This window comes from Stegodyphus dumicola, chromosome 4 (genome assembly GCF_044657685.1).
Source record: "Stegodyphus dumicola isolate Sdum_Otavi_A_Nest chromosome 4, ASM4465768v1".
NCBI classification, from domain to species: domain Eukaryota; kingdom Metazoa; phylum Arthropoda; class Arachnida; order Araneae; family Eresidae; genus Stegodyphus; species Stegodyphus dumicola.
The window spans coordinates 183,127,708-183,144,301 of NC_140771.1; the positions used below are offsets into that span (position 1 = coordinate 183,127,708).

At 32.1% G+C, this 16,594-nt stretch overlaps 1 protein-coding gene across 2 annotated transcripts in view; it reads right to left on the bottom strand.

Annotated features, from left to right (window-relative positions):
* Positions 1-16,594, bottom strand: part of LOC146997769 (uncharacterized) — a 71,838-nt gene that overhangs the window by 31,221 nt on the left and 24,023 nt on the right. Inside the window, exons 3-5 of one of the 2 annotated variants that reach the window (XM_085815863.1) lie at positions 16,392-16,546; positions 8,374-8,450; positions 4,712-4,840 (exon numbers count right to left, since the gene is read on the bottom strand). In XM_085815863.1, the coding sequence (XP_085671989.1) occupies positions 4,712-4,840; positions 8,374-8,450; positions 16,392-16,546 (361 nt within the window). The remainder of the gene's footprint in view (positions 1-4,711; positions 4,841-8,373; positions 8,451-16,391; positions 16,547-16,594) is intronic. The other variant, XM_085815864.1, reaches the window with a different exon arrangement.

Sequence of the window (16,594 nt, forward strand, 5' to 3'; positions counted from 1 at the left end):
TATCTGATAGCTTCGACCTAATTTTGGTGCAAAAATTGTTGGCCACGGAAAATGCCCCCTCAGAATCAATCGACATTGGTTTTATACTGTAAATAGCTTCAAGTAACTGCTTTAAATTTACAGTCAATTCACGATTACTTTCTGACAAAGTATACTCACTTCCAAAAGTTAAGCACGAAGATGTAAAATGCAAAAAAATCAACAAATACTGCTTTGATTGACATAAAATTCGGCAGGAAAGTAGCATATACATTTATGCATAAAACAAAATCAATAATTATATACAGAAATGAAAACAATATTAATTTTTTTAAGTTATCAGATAATGACATACTGGAGACTTAAACAGAATTATGTATAAAGTGAAAATAAACAACATAAAATGAAAAAAAAAAAAAAAAAGACATTAATAGGGTTTGTGATCCCTCCTCATCTATATACAAAATTTACACCTTGTGACCATGCTTTCAATTATGTGGTCAACCACCGCAGAATTAAGCAATCGCCATTCTTCTTGTACAGCAGTTTCCAGCTCAATAAGAGTGGCTGGAGGTGGAAAACGTGAAGATACAACACGACCGAGAGCATCCCAAAGATTTTCAATGGGATTAAGGTCACGCGAACTGGTAACAGTGAACAAATCACATTTTGAACTTTATTGCTCTCAAAAACTGAATATACTTATAAAATATGATGTCAAATTTATATTTGGTTTACTTTATTTAAAATACTATGAAATTTACACTTGGTTTATTTAACTTAGCAAAGCATCCAAGGCAAAATGCTTAAGCTTCCAGTCCACTATTTAAGAAAAGTATCCCTAAAAATGGAATATGATAATTGAAAAGGATTACATATCCTTTTCAATTATCATATTCTGAACAGAACTTCTGTATTGACAGACTACGTTCTTCCATTGTCACTACAATCACAAATGTTCACGATTCTGTATTCTGGGTCCACCAATGGTAAATTTCACTGAACACTGGTAGTTTGATTTGAATCCAGGCAAATGAGCTGGTTACATAGGCGTTGTTGTGATTTTTCTTATGTGTAATGTATATATGTGCCAGATTCCCTTTTAGAAAGTTTTCCACAAGGGCCGTTCTTCCTATGGCAGATGATTCTCAATTGCTTTGCTGTAATTAAATAGCCCAAACCTTTGTTCAGAATTTAAACTCAGCTCTAACAGCACACTCAGTCACTTTCTCTCCAGCCCCTTCCTGCCATGTAAGACAGCTATGGATCTTCTCCAAATGAGGCAGAAAAAAAAAAAAAAAAAAAAAGCATTCCATGTAAGAATAGTAAAATCATGGCTGAAAGCATTGTTAACCTCAACTCATGTCAAGGCAAGTCTTCTTCATTACCTAAGCATAGGAGAAGCAGTTCAACAACTGATGAGGTCTGCAGGCTGCCAATTTCAACTTAATCCAGAAGGCAATATATCAGCTCACTATGAAAAAAAAGGACAAAAGAACAGAAAATTGTTTGTCCCCTGCATCAGATACATGCAGAGGAATTTTAACAAGAATCCATTTCATATTTTATATGCTCAGAATTGAGACTGCCAAAGTACAGATCTCATCCAAATCAACAAACGACCCCATGGGAGGTGGGTATTGTAGATAGGCAATATGAGATCAACATTTTAAAAAATTACAATTAATAAATGAAATATGATAAATAAAGCAATGCTTCTGATGCAATATTTAATATGTAAAAATCATAGGGTTACTATGGAATTATTATGTAGCGATGAAAAATACTTGCCTTTTAAGGCATGTAAATATGAACACACGTCCAAGAGATTTCTTAAACTGCATGTGGCCACTAACATATTCCTTAAGAATTAGGGTAAAAAAAAAAAAAAAATGACTCGTTGCCCAAACAAGGTGGAAAAGGGGGAAAAATCAAACTTTAAATGATGAAAAAGATTAATTTAAATTTACATTTGAGAAACTTTATTTTTATGCAATGCATAAAAATTTATTCCAACTGTATAAAATACAGATGCCAGTTACAGCACAAAACTTCATTGGAAATTCGTGACTTAATGTTAATTTGTATGAAATATCTAGAATTTGAATGTAGTAAAAGTAAGCATATTTTGAAAAATGTTATTAAACAACTTGGTAAACTGACAGCAGAGAAAATTTTATTTAAAAAATTGTAAATTTCATTACAGAAGGAGAGAGGAATGGAGTGTTAATGCAAAGAACGTCCAGTATCCTACTATGTCATAACACTTCATTATCATGTCTTCCTGACCATGATAATGAGGATTGGAATTCTCACCTAACACCTTGCCATTTATAAAAATAAGAAAGAATTGTAATGCAAGTTGTGTGTTTATGAGTACAGTCAAAAGTCGTTAATCCGGATTCGTCAGGACTTCGGCGATTCCGGATTATAGATCATCAGTTTAAATCTCATAAGATGGCATGCAGAAATTCTAAAATTAAAAATATGAAATCTTAACTTATGAAATAAAGAAAATTATGATCTAAAGGGTATCAAAATTTATAAAAAAAAAAAAAAAAGCTTAATATTTATTTGTTTACTTTATTAAACATTTCTTTCAATGTAAGTTGTTTAAGTTGCTTCATTTTATGTGATAATACTTTAATTCTATAAACAGATATAATTTCTTGTTCAGTTACTAAGTTCTGCTGTTCAAGTCCCGTTAACTGCTGTGCCGAGAATACCGACTAACTTGTCAATCGAATTTTTTTCGTTTTCACTAACCTCTCTGTCACATTCTTCATGTCTTTATCCATTTTTTGCAGCAATTCCACTTTTTGTTTGTTGGACATCGAAACATACTTTCGTTTTGTAGATCCTTTGGAAGTTCCAGCATCGGGAATTCTATTTGACATAATCGAAAGTTCAAGTTTACTTTTATAAAATTGCTCTTACAGTCTGCAGAAAATATTAAGCGGGATCCAATTCGAAGATTAAGAAACAACGCAATCATTAACATTAAGTGAAATAGATAATTAGATAATTTTAGCTTACACCGTCCGTTATACATTAAACGCGCAGGCGAAAACGTATTCTGCACTTGCGCACACGCATATGCGCAGTAGTCAAGGTCTTACGTGCACGCATAAAACGCCTGTGCGCATGTGCTAACGCGGCGCATGCACAGAAAGTTTTTAGCTTTGAGGTCCGGATTATGGGTGTCCGAATTAACGACTTTTGACTGTATATAAAATACAGTGAAAATTTCTTTAACAGAAACTTTTATATTAACAAATTTGCCCTGCTGAAATTTAAAAGCTTCCAACTTCCTTAAAAAATATTTCCAAGCATCCTTCCTGTATATTGCTATGCAGTCAAATGACTTGAATATTATTAGCACACAGGGGGTAGGAGAATTCTAACATTTCATTATTTAAGTCAGCTGTAACTTTAAAGCAGTATTTTAACTTAGAACACATAAGAGCATACAAAAATTAATAATGTATTTCTATGCATTTGGAATAAACGTCCAATATTATATCCACAAATGAATTGAAAATATATATTTTCAATATATATAATTATTAAAAGAAAGGAAAAATTGGAGCTTAAATTATTGTATACAATTTAATCCCTATGAAGGCCTTAATAATTCTTTCTCACTTAAAGTCGTAACCTAAAAGGAGAACAATTAAAAATTAAACTTCAGATATGTATACAATACTGAAGATAATGCAAAAAATAAGAATTAATCTCCTTTGCTTAATGCTTCAAACAGCACTTGTCAAGGGAAAAGTGTTTTTGAAGCCTTAAACCAAGTTGATTAACGAATTCTGAATACATGCTTCATTCCTTTGAATCATTTGAGACTCTAAACTGCTAATTTTGAACCAAATATTCAATTTAAAACAACATTTAAGTGGCTCTCAAGTGTTCGGACCTTTTCCCTGTCAGCCACCAGTGTGCAACATCATGGCTTCTATTTAAGAAGTTATTGATGAAAAGTATCCAAGAGGCAATATGCTATGTTGCCAAAATGTATATATGTTACAATCCATGTATGCGAGCTGCGACAGTTAATTTTCCCTTTCAAATTCAATGACAATTTTTTAAATTAGTATTTGTTTTCGTTACATTTGAGTATATTTTTTCTCATAAGAAACCATAACAGGATTGTGGAGTTTGCTGGTTGATAAAAAAGAAACTTGCATTTCTTCAGAAATATGGTGCTTGCTCAACTACACAGAATGCACAAATGTGCATTTCATGAAGAAGTATTTCTATCGATAAAATTTTATGGATCAAAATTTGCATGCAATGCCGAATTGAACAATTCTTACTTTTTTTTCAAAATGGAAACAGATTTCTGTGCACAAGGGGAGAACAACAGTATGAGTAATACCAAGTTGTGCATGATGCCATATTTGTACAATTAGGGAATATGTTTTTCTCAAGCTAAAACAGATTGTAACGTAGATGGGAGAACAGTGGGAGGGGGAAGGTTAAGTTTCTTATATTTTTATTTTCATTAATTGATTGCTGTTTTGTGTAATTCTTAGTATGCCACCATTTTTCAAAGTGGCTGTTGTCTTTCACATCTAAGCTTGACAAAAAAATTAGTCACCAGCAGTTGCTCACTTTTCAGGAAGGGGTGCAGATAATCAGGAAGTACCACTTCTTTTTTTATTCTTAAGTTCTATCTATATAAACAATAACACCCCTCTGCATAAAACTGTTTTATAAAGGATACCAAAATGTTTGCCTGCAGTAATGCAAAGCTTGAAATATAAGTTTAGCTGCAGCCTGAGTGCGAATTAGAACAAATTCTAACTGCTGACGAGACGGTAAATATGGCACTGAAGCAAAATCCTGCAGGCCTCTAAAAAATTTAAACAACCATATAAGGATATGAAATAAAAAATGAGAATTATCATAAACACACTCACATACATAACAGATAAAAATGCTTTTATATATATATATTTATATACAGTGTACTTCGAAATTAAATACACAAATTATAGAACTGTATATTTAATCAATAAATTCAATTTATACTTTTTTATTCCATTTTTAAAATTAAAAGAAAAATTATTTAAAAAAGTAACTTAAATTAATAAAGGTTCAATCTTATGAACTTGGGCATTTGAATACAAAAATTGTGCTTGCAAAAGTTCACAAAGATAATCTTAATTATCAACTCCAATGGGATCACTCACAATGAATTTGTTCTTGGAATTATATAAAACTTCCAAAATATCTGTATGCAAGAAATCACAAAGTTTACCCACATTACCAGAACAGGATTTGTACACATTTTTGCCTGACAATTGGGGCTAGATTAAGACTTTTATAGGCCCTAAGCACATAAGAAACTTTGCTGCCTTACATGCATTTCCACCTATACTCACATTTTTTCTCTTTATCTTGGTTTAGGTGCACCATTCCAGTTGGCAATAGAATTCTTTTATAGTGCCTCCTTTTCTTCAGTTCCTATTTTTTTTTTTTTTTTTTTTTTTATGATGATGTTAGAATTTGTTTTCAGAAACACATTAAAATGTTATTATTTAAAGGTATCTTTTTTCATACGGTGCCCAAACTTGGCGACACATTTTTCCCTTAATACATCGGTTGCCAATATTTTTCGCTTAAACAATATTAGCCCAGAAGGGCTATTAATTTTGTTTTGGCATTTTGTGGCATTTCACTAAACAGGGTTTCACTTTTCAAATTGTTGCCACCAAATATCGCCCTGTATCATATTTAAAGAAATTAAATAATGAAGAATCTGCATAAATGTATGTATGTTTCTCGCACTGAGATAAACCAACGGTATCTAGAGCCATCAAATTTTGAATGACCCACCCGAATAAGGAATTTATTTTAACAACTATTTCACATTTTGTGATGCATTTATGAGTTTTTGATTAAGAAACTCAACGATTTCAAAGCAAGTGTTGGCAACATTGTATGTTAAAAAAAAAAAAAATAAAATAAAAAAAAAAAAAAAAAAGACATTTTCATCTCCAGCGCACGAGACTGTGTATCGGAAATTTTCAAAATATACTCTTTTTAATTACTTTGCGATATTGCTGTGGAGCTGAATTTTATGGTTAAGTCCAGAAACACATTAAATTTAATAACTAAAGGTAACACAAAAAATATTAAAAAAGCACCCCTTGGGCGTAATATAAAATCTGAAAGTCTTCAGATTTTCTTCCCCTTTTTATATATTTTTTATTTTCACTTTTTTTTTTTTTTTCAGTTCTTAAAATTGTGAGATGCACCTTGCATACCATATCATTTCAATTTCCAAAATAATACCACTAAAGTATAATCAACACTTTTAAACCATTAGCCGCTGGTGTTGCGTTGACGCAATGGTCAAAATAAATGCGTATATAAATATAACTGCCTAAGATATATTATACCAGATGATTTTGTCTAGGGAATATTATGAAGATTATTTCTGTAAAAAAATATTTGCCTTCAACAATCATTTTGTTTATAATAATTAATCTCATACTTTAAGCAAAATTTAAGCAAAATTTTCAACCGGGTATTTTTGCTGAAAATATTTAACGAAAGAATCGCCGTCTGTATGAGTGATCTATTTGTAGTCAAGGTCACCATTTATCAGAACATTACATCAGTCAGATGTTTATATTTGTGTTGGGAAGGATGGGAAAACAGGCCTTGCGCTGACGCAATGTCAGCAGGAAACGGGTAGTCAATCTCCTTTTTCACTTATTCCTTTCGATGTTCTGGTTGTTTAAAAATGCCTAGAATGAGGTATCTTGCATTAGAAGAAGCCCTTCAAAGATTTTTTGATGAAGAAACAGATGATGATAATTTTAATAATGACCAGAATGAAAGTAATATTGTTGTTGTTTCCCCAGAAATTGCAGAGGTTAGTGACGAAGAAGAAAGGAATGGCAATGTTTTAAATAATGATAATGATATTTTACCAAATGATACTGCTGGGGAAGTTGAAATTCACGTAAGAAGTAAGTTTCAGTCTTCTAAAAGCAGTTATAGTCATACTAAAAAGTTTAAAAAGCAGAAGACTAAAATCTTGAAGTGGATAAAAAAAGAAACTGTTAGTTATGTCAAGAACATGAAGTTAAGAGATAGAAGAGAAATTATAAAAGACAAAATACAAGGTAAAACTAGTACACAGATTTTCAATTTTCGTTTTGGTTTAGACATTTACTCTCTTCTCGTTGAACAGACAAATATATACGCTCAGCGAGAAAAAAAATGCACCCAGAATTTATTGCATCTGAAGCCTATATGAGAAGATTTATTGGAATATTATTGCTTACAGGATATCATTCTTTACCTCAAGAAAAAATGTACTGGTCTTTTGATAAGAACATTTCTGTTCCTGTTGTACGACAATCGGTATCACGTTTGCAGTACAGGAATATGAAGCAGAATTTGCATTTGACAATATTCAAATTGACAATACTGATAAATTATATGAGGTGAGACCGTATCTAAACTTACTAAATATCACCACCTTTTACTACTGGAAATATACTCTTTTAGATTTCAGACGCGAGAATGCATTATTCCTTTAGCAAACTCCTATTGATAGTGCAGAATCAGCCAGAAATAGATCAGCAACAGGAAGATCTAGTAAATTCAGCATTCAAAAACCATTGCATGGAGATGGTAGACATTTTATCGTAAAGTCCGTTGATAACAAAAGACTTTGTTATAAAGAGTATCATAGCCAGATTGTTTACAGATGCAAAGTATGTAATGTAGCTTTGCATCATGATTGTAATCATGCTTTTCATGCTTGAATCTTTCAACTGAAATAATCTGTATTTGTCGAAGAAATACAATGTATATTTAAATATTAAATTAATTACAAGTAAAGTGATTTGTAGATTTATAAAACGCTATACAGCTAAAAAATAATCCTGCGCTCTACTCAAAAGAAACATCACACGAGTACAATCCTACTCACTAAACATCTGTAGTCTTATTCCGCTGACGTTGCGCGAACGCAACACTTGCGTTTTCCACAGGTAAGAGCATTTTTTTTTATTTTCAATGTAAATTTATGTTATAAATGCTTAATTTAATATTTGTTATTATTTTCATGAGAAAAGAATCATTCCTTGTAGTTTTGGCGGTTAATGGGTTAAGAAACCTAATATCGCAGATTGCATAAATAGGACTACTTATGCTGCAAGTAGCAGATATAATTTTTTACACGAAATTTATCACATTAGTTTTGAAACAACATAGCAATTTTTCAAAAGTAAAACATTATTATAAATTTAGCCATTCAGTCTGTTTCATATTTCAAGAAACTACTACTTAATATGTAAATACAATATGTAAATAATAACAAAGCTCACATAAATGACTATAGCATGCAACTTTATCATTACTTACACTAAAAAACGTTCTGCGAGATCCAGGTAGGTCTTTGAAAGGTTTAATAGAACCATCTTGCGAAGACAAGTTCCAACCTAAAAAAGGAAATTTTTTTAAAAGCACCTTTATGAAACTTCTAAGGATCCAAATCTTTAAATAACGAAAATTTGGTTAATCTGAAAATCATGTTCCACAGTTTATTTCTAGCGATATGCTTTATGAATTGCTCAAAATGTCATTTCTAATGCTGTAGAGACATTAGATATTTTTAAACACGTAGAGTGCGCTACCATTACACCATGAAGGCATGCAGAAAGGAGGGAGAAAATGCCTTATATATTCCACCTTTTAAAGGGTGACTGGATATTAGGGAAAGTAATCGCCAGATCTTGGTGGTGAAGAATCTTCATCCACCACCTTTTAATTTGGGCCCCACTGTAGAATTGCTAGCTTATTTTGAAGCCAGGAAGCTGAAGAAATGAGCAATGCCCTCACTGGGACTCAAACCTTGACCTCTTGAATACGTGTAGCGTGTGCTACCATTACATGACGAAGGCATGCAGAAAGGAGGGAGAAAATACCTCATAAGGCAAAATATACTTAAAGTTTTACTTAACCTGTTTCATTTTATTCCATAATACAATTCCCCAAAAAAGTCACATGTTCACAAAAAAGTCACATGCCCCAAAAAAGTGCTTATAGCTCTTTTTTGTTCATTTTACATTTGTAAATAGAAAAATAATTAAAATTAATATTTTTAAGCATTTATAACAATTACAGCAAATAAAATAATACATTTTCCCTGAAAGTTATCTTTTTTTCCTACATGAGCACTTAAAAGGAAGTTACATTGACAGTTCCATTTGTTATACTTGATAACTATTCTAGGTTTCGTTTTTCACTATTTCTGTCTCTCTTGGAAGAAAACATAACCACATCAGGATTAAGCATAGCTGAAAGAAGAGAAACCACCTTTTCATTCCATTCTGCCTTCCATAGCCTTGAATGTTTTCTCTGTTATGGAGGTAATTTCTTCTTTCACTTCCTTTTGACCTGCTTCAATCTTTCCTTGGCCCACTTTAAAGGATTTCAAGGCCTCTTCCAAGTTTCCTTGAATGGCTTTCATCTTCTCCTTAACAGATCCTTAGCTGGCTTTCATATCGTTTTTAACACACTTGACAGCTCTTTCATCTTCTCTTAGAATATTGCAAAGGTTGTCACCAGCTTTCTTAGTTGCTCATCCATTGCTCTTAACACAGGAATCAATCCCACTTCCGATACCAAAAATTGTTGCGTGTATATGGGTTCATAATGGATAGAATGCATGCAAATCCAATAACAGCTTGATAAAATTTATTTTCCGAAACAAGACACTTTACAATTCTAGGAACTTTACAAAAGTACTCATACAGCTCTTCTCAGTAGGACAGAGCACAACTGGCACTTCAAATTGCTAAGAAAGATATTCACAATGCACCTCTAAAGAGCTCATGAAGATCACACAATATTCCAAAATCAACTATGAACTGAAAACCGATGCTCCTTCCAGTCTAATATAGTTTACACTGGCCATCAAAGATTTTTCAATGCCTTCCCTTTTTCAAAATTACTGGAAGACATATATGGTTAAAGTTGCACATAAAGGCCAGTTACATTTACATAGAGAGGTTAATTACTCTTGTTCAATTACACTCATACAGGGAGCAGACCAAAATGTCACCAAATGGTTGCCAGGTTTGGTGACAAAAATTAGTTTCCAAAACTATAGCTATAAACTGGCAGCTTAGCACTATCTCACAAATTTGGTGAGACAGCCATACCTCAATGATAAATACACCTGCACCTGTAATCTTATTTTTTCACAGGAGTTAAGCATTTTTCAGGTATTTCAGGTTATACAAAATACCATTTTACATATCATTTCACTATAATTATTTACATATATACAAAATTCATAACAATAATATGTAGATTATTTTAATATTTTGTTCATAATTCGAAGTCATATTTTGCAGATAACTGCATTTTTTGCAATTTTCTTAAAATTTTATGCTGATTAAAATCCAACTACGGTGAAAACTTGTATTTATCAAAGTGCTTTTCAACATGATGAAATTAAAATTAATTGTCTATTCAATTGCATATAAAAATGGTTCTTTTTGATTACTCGGTCTCCCACCCCTGAAAGGTATTCATGAGGCAACATTCACACCAAATTGCCAAACCATGATGTCACCAAAATGTATTTATGATGTATGTCTGCACGCATAGCAGACAAGAGCTTTTCTCAGCTTTCAACTTCGACAGTCATTTGTCAGATTAGAGTTTTTGTTGCATTTAAGTAAATTTTTTTCTTGTGCATGTGTGCATGGAAAATTAATGAAACTGTAGAGTAAGCCAGCTGATATAAAAGAAAGTGTTCTTTAGAAATATGGCACTTCGCTCAACAACAGAGAAACCATGTATTCCAAGCTTTCGTTTTTAGAAAATCGAATGAGGTGCCAAAAAGAAACATTTAAGTAATATGAATCATTCCTGCATTTTTAATTTTCTTAACCAATTGTAACTCATACTGCCATTTCTGAAAACTGATGTTGTCTTTCCCATCTTAGCCTAGCAAAAAATTAATCACCAATTCTCTCTTTATAAAATCAATTTCTTCAATGAGTTTACTCTTCCCTTTAAAATTCTTAAATTTGAATCAAGATTTCCGTTATTCTAACAAACTGATTGTAATTCAGAAGTCAAACAACAAAAATCAGCGTTATATTTACAAAATTTTCACAGGACTAGTTTCGATGGTTTTCCCGAACCACCATCCTCAGCTGCAAAACCGCAAATGAACAAGATAGGAAATAATGATTAGATAAGAAGGCCTGGACAAGAATAAGCTAGTGGTGCCATCTGTTAGTGAAACCAGAACTAAAACATAATTTCTTGAAAGCCGAAGGCAAAGATGAATTGGAATTAGATTGTTAACTAGAACAGAAAGATTTTTTTGAATAATTTTGGCAGCAGAAAAATTAAAAGTGTGATTTTCGGACCAACAATGTTGAGCAACAGAAGACTTCTGCGTTTCCTTTTTTCTAACATATGCCTCATGTTCCTTGACGCGAAATTTTAAGGCTCTCTTAGTTTGGCCAATGTAAATTAAACCACACTGACAAGGAATCGTATAATTACCCCAAGAATTCATATCCAGAATGGGTCCTTGAGTATGGAACTCGGAATTTTATTGATGGGAGAATAAACAACCCGAAAGTTAAATTTCTGCAAAATATGTGCAACTTTATAGCTAATTGATGGAAAGAAGGGAATGACAGCAGAATTTTTATAATCTCCTAAAACAAGAGTGTGCCTTTTAGTGTGTTGAGATGAGAATTTTTGAACTGCTTGATTAATAATGTTGGGTGAAAAGCCCCTGTCAATAGGTATTGCTTTTAAATTATTTAGTTCTTCATCAAAGGCTAGTTTGGAGGAGCAAACTTGAAGAGCACGGAAAACATAGGTATAAAATGAAGCTAACATGTCACCAGAACGTCGAGAAATGGAAGAGAATTGTAAGTCTCAAGTTCAAAAGTGAACTGAATAGCAGGATCAATAGAATTCATTGTTGAAAGAACTTATTTAAATCATCTTTATTACCTTCAAACAGGATAGAAGTATCGTCTACGCAGCGGATCCATGCCGGGAAGTTTAAAGTTTCAAACAATTTTGATTCATAATAACGCATGTAGATATCAGCCAGGATGAGACTGAGGGGGCTTCCCATGGCTAATCCCTCAGTTTGCTTGTAATATTTATTTTGGAAAACAAAATGTGTTTGTTTCAAACAGAGTGAGAGAAATTAGCTCATCAATTTCGATGCAAGAGAAATGAAATTCACAAAGTCTGGTTTCTAGACATCTTAATGCACCCTCCACTGGGACATTGGTGAATAATGATTTTACATCAAAAGAAATCATGAGTAAATTTCTAGGAGAAATGTTTTAACCTTTTTTACAAACTCTATTGAATTTTTTATGGTGTAAATGTTATTGTCTAATAGAGTTGAAAATCTAGGAACTAAATATTTAGCTAAGAGATACGAGGCACTACCTAAATTTGATACCATAGGGTGGAAAGGAATACAACTTTTATGAATTTTCGGAAGAGCATATAATCTGGCACAATTCACAAAAGATGGGATAAGCGAATGTTTTAAGTTGCTTGAAATGATTTGTGAAGATTTGATCGCAGTTTTTATTTTTGACAAGTCCGAAGGTGAATGATCTTTAGGAATCAGATTATATAAGTTAGATTTGGTTTCAAAGGTTTATTATTGAATTTCACATTATGAGTGATAAGATGCCTAGTCATTTCTTTCTGTGAATCTGAAACTTTACTGAACTTGAAAGCTTTTTCGATCGAAAAAGCTTACAACTGATAGATACTCTGATATCTACATGCATTATTATGAATCAAAATTGTTTGAAACTTTAAACTTCCCGGCATAGTTCCGCTACGTAGACGATACTTTTACCCTGTTTGAAGGTAATAAAGATGATTTAAATAAAGTTCTTTCAACAATGAATTTTATTGATCCTGCTATTCAGTTAACTTTTGAACTTGAGACTTGCAATTCTCTTCCATTTCTCGACATTCTGGTCACACGTAACACATCCAACTTCAGTACTACGGTTTACCATAAACCTTCATTGATTTGCCTTCCACCACACTTTAAATCATGTCATCTGACTAAATAAAAGTTAGCTTCATTTTGTTCCTATGTTTTCCGTGCTCTTCAAGTTTGCTCCTCCAAACTAGCCCTTGATGAAGAACTAAATTATTTAAAAGCAATACCTATTGACAGGGGCTTTTTCACCCAACATTATTAATTAAGCAGTTAAAAAATTCTCATTTCAACGCATTAAAAGGCACACTCTTGTTTTAGGAGATTATAAAAATTCTGTTGTCATTCCCTTCTTTCCATCAACTAGCTATAAAGTTGCACATATTTTGCAGAAATTTAACTTTGGGTTGTTTATTCTCCCATCAATAAAATTCTGAGTTCCATACTCAAGGACCCCATTCCGGATATGAATTCCTGGGGTATTTATAGGATTCCTTGCCAGTGTGGTTTAATTTACATTGGCCAAACTAAGAGAGCCTTAAAATTTCGCGTCAAGGAACATGAGGCATATGTTAGAAAAAAGGAAACCCAGAAGTCTTCTGTTGCTCAACATTGTTGGTCCGAAAATCACACTAGGAATTTTTCTGCTGCCAAAATTATTCAAAAAACATCTTCCATTGGAGAACTGGATTTTCTAGAGGCATTTCACTTTCATAAAAATCTTTCTGTTCTAGTTAACGATCCTAATTCCAATCCAAATTTGCCTTCGGCCTTTAAAGAAATTGTGTTTTAGTTCTGGTTTCACCAACAGATGGCACCACTTGCTTATTCTTGTCCAGGCTTTCTTATCTTATCTAATTATTATTTCCTATCTTGTTCAATTGCAGTTTTGCAGCTGAGGATGGTGGTTCGGTAAAACCATCGAAACTAGTCCTGTGAAAATTTTGTAAATATAATGCTGATTTTTGTTGTTTGACTTCTGAATTAGTATTTATTCGGCGTGTTATTGTGTCTTAAACTGATTGTACTTACAATATGTAGAAGAAACTTTATTTTTTTTAATAATATGAGTAGCAAAAAGAAATATGAAATGATATAAGGTCAGTGCTTCATCTAGAACCAATGTAGCAGAATTTTTAGAATTCAGTGAAACAACAAGCAATGAAACTTAGAGATGGCAAAATTTTTGGAATTTAGAGCAAGGTATTGAGGCATGTATGATGAATCTTTTAATAAATTATTGGTTTTCAGCTTCTTTGCTTTCATCACAAATTTCCAATAAAACATGTCCGTTCGTTACATGTTAATGTCATGAAGAAATTTTTCAGGAAATGGTAAGTCTTACCTTCAAATCCAAGTATTCTGAGATGCAAGGTCTAAATTACGACAGGAAAATTATCCGCAAAAAGCCCAGATGATGTTTGGAAAAAATTCAGAAAAGTGTAAAGTGAATTTTCAAAAGAAAACAGATACACATTTAAATACAGGAAAGAATTCCTATCATGCAAAAATATAAAATAAGACCAATCAAAATAATTTTTAAATAATTACAACAACATTTTTGTTTTTTCTAAGAAGTGTTTCAGAAACTCTACCTTGTAGTATTTAATATCTTGTTTATCTTTCAGAATCGAAATATTCCTAAGTCACCAAAATAGAAAGTAATATCACTTTATATTATAGCAGGAGGAGAAAAATGCTTTATTTTAATGATATTTTTTAAATATAATTTTAATATATTATCATTATTTCAATGATCTCTATCAATATTATGTTTGTAAAAAATAATCAAAAGATTCACAAATATCAGAATAAAAAATTTTGTACAGTCAAAAGTGCACCCATAATCCCATTGGACACCCATAATCCGGACCTCAAAGCTACAAACTTTCTGCGCATGCGTCCCGTTGATGCATGCGCATAAGATCTTTACGGCTGCGAATATGCGTGTGCGCGTGCGCAAAATACGTTTACGAATGTGCGTTTAATGTATAATGGATGGTATAAGCTAAGCTAAAATTATCTAATTCAGTAAATGTTGCTGATTGCATTGTTCCTTAATCTTCGAATTGGATTCGGCTTATTATTTTTTGCAGACTGTTAGAGCAATTTTATAAAAGTAAGCTTGAACTTTCGATTATGTCAAATAGAATTTGCGATATATATTTACTAATATGTAAAGGATTTACAAAGTGAAAGTATGTTTCGAAATCCAAAATCTGTTTATCAATTTCACGCTGCTCTGCGGCGGCGGGGGAGAAACGCCATGGCGCGCAATGAATTGGAAGTTGATCTGTCAGCACTATCCTTATTTTCAGGGCAGATGTTTTTATTTTATTTGGCTCATAATTCCTTACTAAGTATTTCATCTTGATGTACTCCGTCTATGATTTAAATCAAGTTCCTCGTCATTATAATTCGCTTCCGATAGTGAAGAAAGTGACACAGTGGTTACAGAAAACGAAAAAATTTCGATTGACAAATTAGTCAGTATTCTCGATACAGAAATTATAGGACTTGAACAGTGGAACTTTGTAACTGAACAAGAAATTATGTCTGTTTATAGAATTAAAGAGAATGTATTATCACATAAAAAACGAAGCAACTTACATTGAAAGAAATGTTTAATAAAGTAAACAAATCAATTATGCTTTTTTTTTTTTTTGTAAATTTTGATACCCTTTAGATCATAATTGTTCTTTATTTCATAAATTACAGTTTCATATTTTTAATTTTATAATTTCTGCATGCCATCTTACCAGATTTAACTGATGATCTAATCCGGAAAAATCGATAATCCGGAATTGCCAAAGTCCCGAAGAGTCCGGATTAACGACTTTTGACTATATATACTTATCAAGAAATTGCCAAAATTTTGATAAGATGGTAAATTTAGCACCACACATTAAAAGAATTATCCTAAAAAAGGAAAAATTGTGTTTGATGTGTTTGGAAAAATTGTGTTAGTTTGATGTAATAATTTATGAACTCTTCATTCACAAAAACGAAATAATTTGAAATGTTTAGGTTCCATCGAGGCAGGGCCATGTGCCTAAATCCATTGTTTATATTAAGATGGAGGAAAAAATTCAAACACTAACACATAAAATACATATTTATCAATGCATTTCCAAAAAATATTTCTCCAAAATGTTAATTCACACTCAAAATGGCAGTCATAAAAAAACACACATAAATAACGGATGAGTAAATTAAGGACTTTTTGCTGATTTTGGCCAAAATTAAGGACTTTTAGGACCAAAAATCATTTCCAAAAAACCGAAGGACTTTTATGTACTTATAAAGAACCATACAAACCCCGTTTAAAAAAAATTAAGTGATTTATACCCAGTGGTAACAAATCTCATGAATGCATAAAAAAGTGATTATGCTGCTCACAGGACTATATTAAAGAAATACTTACTCTTTGTAACAACTGCAAACATTTATCACAGTGCAATGTTCTTTTATATTTTTCTTGAATATTATGAAATACTTTTATTTCTGTCCACACTGGATGGTCTGCAGTTAGGATTTCAGCACCTGCTGTCAAAATGGTCACAAGATTTGAGAAATCTTCTGTGCAAGAAAAAAAAAAAGCATCATTTGTTTTTGTTTCCCATATTT